The sequence below is a fragment of the Egretta garzetta genome, unplaced genomic scaffold (assembly GCF_000687185.1).
Source record: "Egretta garzetta isolate BGI_Z169 unplaced genomic scaffold, ASM68718v1 scaffold365, whole genome shotgun sequence".
NCBI lineage: Eukaryota > Metazoa > Chordata > Aves > Pelecaniformes > Ardeidae > Egretta > Egretta garzetta.
This window is the reverse complement of record NW_009259602.1, coordinates 662,994-667,536: the sequence shown is the minus strand read 5'-3', so window position 1 is coordinate 667,536 and position 4,543 is coordinate 662,994. Positions and strand designations below refer to the sequence as shown.

The window sequence follows — 4,543 nt, the reverse complement described above, 5'->3', positions numbered from 1 at the left end:
CTGCGATCTGGCGGGGCGGGGGGGGGAGCAGGTGCGTTTTTCGGAGAGGAAAAGCTGCTTGTTGCAATCAGCCACCTAAACATCCTCAGTCTCGCTTTCAGTTTAGCCCTGTTTTTCATGAGTTCTCATCCTGGCGAGGGAATGCGTATGTATATTTACCTATAAAACTTGCCCAATGGAAAAACCTAGTCACTCAGGACTTTGCTGAAAGTTACGGCCTGCCTTTTTAAAAGTATCAACCCTTTAATTGGGTGTTTTTTGTTTCTTGCTGTACTGAGTACGTACTTTTAATTGCATCAAAGAATTTGAACTTTGTATTCAGGTGTGCAGGCAATATTTTAGCGCAAGATTAAGAAACTCCGTTAACTTTAGCAAACTATTTAATTAATTTCTGACATAATTCAGCAGGTCCAATTAATTTGTTTCATATGTTTATAAAATCACTCCTATACAGTCAGTGTCTATAAATGTAAATCTGTGCCAAACCACTCGGTACTTGCATGCTGTGTTTTTTCAGCCTGTAGCGTAACTTCTCATTTTGGCTTGGTCCTTTCGGATGGTATTTATATACTAAATTCTCTAGTGGTATGTCTGTTTGGGATGATAATGAAAGACAAGGCAGGGTAGCCAGAACAGCTGAGAAAAAAATCAGGCAAACCCACTATTTCTGATGCTGTTATCCTCATGTGCTTGTTAGAGTATTATCATCAAGAGATGGTTACCTTGGTTATAGCTAGAAATAATAATCTGTTTCAGTACGGTAGGAAAGCTTGCCATGAATTTTTTTAGCAGGAGTGTTGAGCTAGGAGCTGACATTACACACTACCTGTCTGTAAAGTTTCCCTAATGTTACACTTGTTTCCTTTCTGTGACTTTCAGATTCAGGAAGAGACCGAAATGTGGAAAATAAGGGAGTGGGAGAAGCAGACAGAAGAGACTTACTGGAAAAGGCAAAGCAGAATGCTGTCAGACACCTCCAGGTGGGTTTCATTTGCGAGGAGAAGGTAACTATCTTGACTTAGTTGCTGAACCCTTTTGTGTTATAACACTTTAAGAGCGTTCTGTGATGACTATGTGTTTACAATTTGTGAAGACTACATAGACTACAGATGTATTTATTTTCTCCTTAAGGAGTCCCTGGAAAGAGGTTAGACCTGTGCTTAAGTCTGACCTTTCGTCTCTTCATCTAGATGTATAGTCTTCAAGATACAACATTAAGTAGGCCGGGCTCTCTGAAGCAACGGGAGTAGGAAGTGCTTAAGTAATACGTCAGAATGTTGTGAGGAAAGTATTGCCATTTAGGTTAGCAGTAAAAAAACCTGTTGTGGCGTGGAGTCCTGCACCAGTATTGACCGCTGCTTGTGTGCTACCTGTTAAATCATTCTGACATGCCTGAGGATCTCACAAGATGAAAACAAGCTGGGTTTTGAGGGGGAGGGTTGGGGTTTTGCAGAGGGGTGCTTACTACTGTGAAGACTTCTCAGAAGCATGAATGTTGCAGGAAGTGGTTTTAGTACCTCAGGGGAGAACACCTTTCAGACTTATGCTAAGTCCACAGCTGCTGCTTAGCTCAAGAAGTGCGGCATTCAAAGTGAGAAACAAAACTAGAGCCACAGGCGTGTGAGATCACTCAAAACTATCGGTGCTTTCTGTGGATTTGGGGTCTTAGTCTTGGTACCTGACCAAATTGCAATCCTAGTAAGTCAGTCCTACTTCTTCAGTTTCCCCTTTGCTGCTTTTACTAGCCTATGTCTCAGTACATGTTGTTAGTCTATTCCTTCAGAGTACTCTAGAGGAAGAGAGCTGTGTTTGTTGTGATAGGCAAGATAACCCCTTCCTGTAATTTTGCACTGCGAGCATCTCTGTCAAGAATTTTGCTGCGCACAGAGGGCCGTAGTAAGTTTAGAAAACCAGTGTTAGCTACTGAACTGGTTTTGTGAGAGCTGATAATGGTGACTGTCTGTTAAAATGATAGCTGGTCTTCTTGCATAGATGAACATCCAAGACTTGCTGGATTTTTGCTCCTCTCCCTGGACTAACCCCTTGCTCAGAAAGTTTCTCAATCAGAGCTGACAGCTCAAGGACAACTGTTCTCTTTCTGCAGCAGTCGGATGCGCAGCGATGGCTTTGATGAGGAGGGCCACAGGGCTGACTGGAAAACAAGGAACTCGCAATTTCTTGACCCAGTTGAAGATGATCTCCTTAGGGCCCGATCCTGGAATAAAAAGCTGTATGAATGTGAAGCCAACATGCCAGACAGGTCTGTGGGGGAATTAATGTTCTGTGATTATAACTGTAATTAAAATACCTTTCTGGAGTCCTGTACCAAAAAGTTAGTACATTTCTCTTTTCAGTACTCCTATAGAATAGTGCTTGATCTCATTTTGAGAGTAAGTAAAGTGCACGAATTTTTGCAGTGTCACAGAATACCTCATTTCAGTTCATCTATAGAGTTCCAAAGTCACAGTAAGCAGCAGAAGCTCAGCCCTAAGCTTAGCAACTAAGCTTAGTATTTATTACTTTGCCTAGAGAACTTAAAAAAATCTCAAGAAATGCAAGTTAGTGCTCTCCAGGGTTATTTTAAAGAAACCTGAATTGTACTTTTCCCTAATTAGAAATGGAAGAGACTTGAGAACATAAGGTGTATTTAAATAGTATCAACCAAATCAGTCATATTTCCTTCCTCCTTTGTTGGGAAGGTTCTGATAGCCCTTCTTTTCTATCTAAACTCATGTTCATTCTGTGGCTCTGCCTTTTCAGAGTTACATTTCTTCCTTAGACACCTCGTCTGTTTCTGATAGATGGTTCTGCTTTCTTACAGGTGGGGTCACAGTGGCTATAAAGAGTTGTATCCTGAAGAATTTGATACAGATAGGTAAGGCAACCAGGCTTACTAATGTATCCAGAATCTTACTGCTGTCAGGTTATGCAGGGAATTTTACAAACTGAGTTTAAAGTTTTGAGTATAGATCAGCCTTGAATGTAAAGCAGTACTGTTTAGTTACAGACACCTACTGAAAAAAATCTAGTTCATTAATGTGGTTCCCCCTTGTCTGAGTCTTAGGAGGGGATTGCATCTTTTATAGTAATTAGTCACTCAGCTTTAGTCTGTGTTGCTAAAATGCTATGAATCTGGAAGGTCTGTCTGGGCCGACAGAGAGCCAGAGTAGGAGGCTGAATTCAAGTCAGCTCAGTACACACCCTCTCAAATACCAGCTCCAGGTTCTCCTTTCCGTTATAGTGTACCTGTATTTTCTGTGTTTCTCCTTATTTGTAGACTATAAATTCTTGCAGTGTCCTGGAGAGTGGAGAGTTAACTGTAAAATAAGATCTTAGAATTAATTATTTTTAAACTACACCTAACAGAATCATCCAGTACAATATTTGTCAGGCTTACAGATTTGAAGTAACCCACTATAAATGAGTTTTCATCACTCAGTGGCTTTCAGTACACATTCTGCTTGGTTCTTGCTCAAATATCTTAGACAGTGGTATTAGTAGGGTGTGGACCCAAGCTGTTAATAAGCACTTGAAACAAAAATGCAGCTAACTGCATCTGTCAAAGCATCTGCTTCCCTGCTCTAGCCAAATGAATTGATGGACTTGCTTAAAAACTTTGAGACAGAAAAGGCTCCTGTGCCTGCTCGTCTGCTTCCTTTTGGTCATCCTTTGTTCTTTTTACAGTGACCAACAAGAGGGAGATGAAAAAAATGTTATCAATGGGAAGAAGAAATCTCATCTGGGAAAGCAAACTGCCCGTGAGTCACACAAACGGAAAAAAACAAAGAAATCGCACAAGAACAAGCAAAAAAAGCGATCACACAAAAAGCGAAAGAAAAAGAAAAAGGAGCAAGGCAGAACATCATCAGATTCTTCCTGGGAGAGCGAGTGCTCAGAAGAGGAGACTTCAAGCACCCGGAAAGGGAAACACAAGCGCAAGAAAAAGACCAGGAAAGTGCCTGCCAGGGAACCCACCTCTTCTGGGCGGGAAAGTGACTTTTCTCATGCAAGCAGCTCAACCACCAGCAGCTCTGAGGACACTGAATCTGAGGAGAAAAAAGAGAAACGGCCCCCAAAAAAGAGAAAGAAACGTCACAATTCTGTGTCAGAGAGGCAAATTGAGGTGCCAGAGAAGAGGAGCAAGAGGAAGAACTGGAAAGTGGCTGCCGACGAAAAATCGGAGGATAGCTCAGATGAGGACTGATGAGTCTAGGCTGAAGCTCAGACAATAAGGTAGAGGACAGAGGCAGGTATTTATCTTTCAGCGCTGCCCCACGGTACAACTTGTTTCAACACTGTGGTTTATATACATCCTGCCAACCCACAGTGGAGAAACTGAGCCGTGGCGGCCTGCAGTAGGTGCCCACTTGCTTTTCATTGACTTGACATTCAGAAAAACCAGGGGAGCAGTTGCCTGTCTCACAGGTTGGCTATTCCTGCCAACTTCTGATTCTTTTTCTGTGATCAGGTTGACCTCTGATGCACGAAAATGTTATAGGCTATCTGCAGGGGGAAAACAGGCATGTTTGCACCTCTTTTTTTT

At 42.0% G+C, this 4,543-nt stretch overlaps 2 protein-coding genes across 2 annotated transcripts in view; one reads left to right on the top strand and one right to left on the bottom strand.

Annotated features, from left to right (window-relative positions):
* PIH1D2 (PIH1 domain containing 2) overlaps positions 1–502 on the bottom strand; it is a 5,342-nt gene extending 4,840 nt beyond the window's left edge. Inside the window, exon 1 of the mRNA XM_009638438.2 lies at positions 497–502. Within this exon, the coding sequence (XP_009636733.1) occupies positions 497–502 (6 nt within the window). The remainder of the gene's footprint in view (positions 1–496) is intronic.
* Positions 503–882: 380 nt separating this feature from the next.
* NKAPD1 (NKAP domain containing 1) lies at positions 883–4,537 on the top strand. The gene is made up of 4 exons (XM_035893941.1): positions 883–980; positions 2,105–2,260; positions 2,822–2,875; positions 3,685–4,537. The coding sequence occupies exons 1-4, from the start codon at positions 898–900 to the stop codon at positions 4,202–4,204; spliced, it is 813 nt and encodes a 270-aa protein (XP_035749834.1). The 5' UTR covers positions 883–897; the 3' UTR covers positions 4,205–4,537.
* Positions 4,538–4,543: the final 6 nt, after the last annotated feature.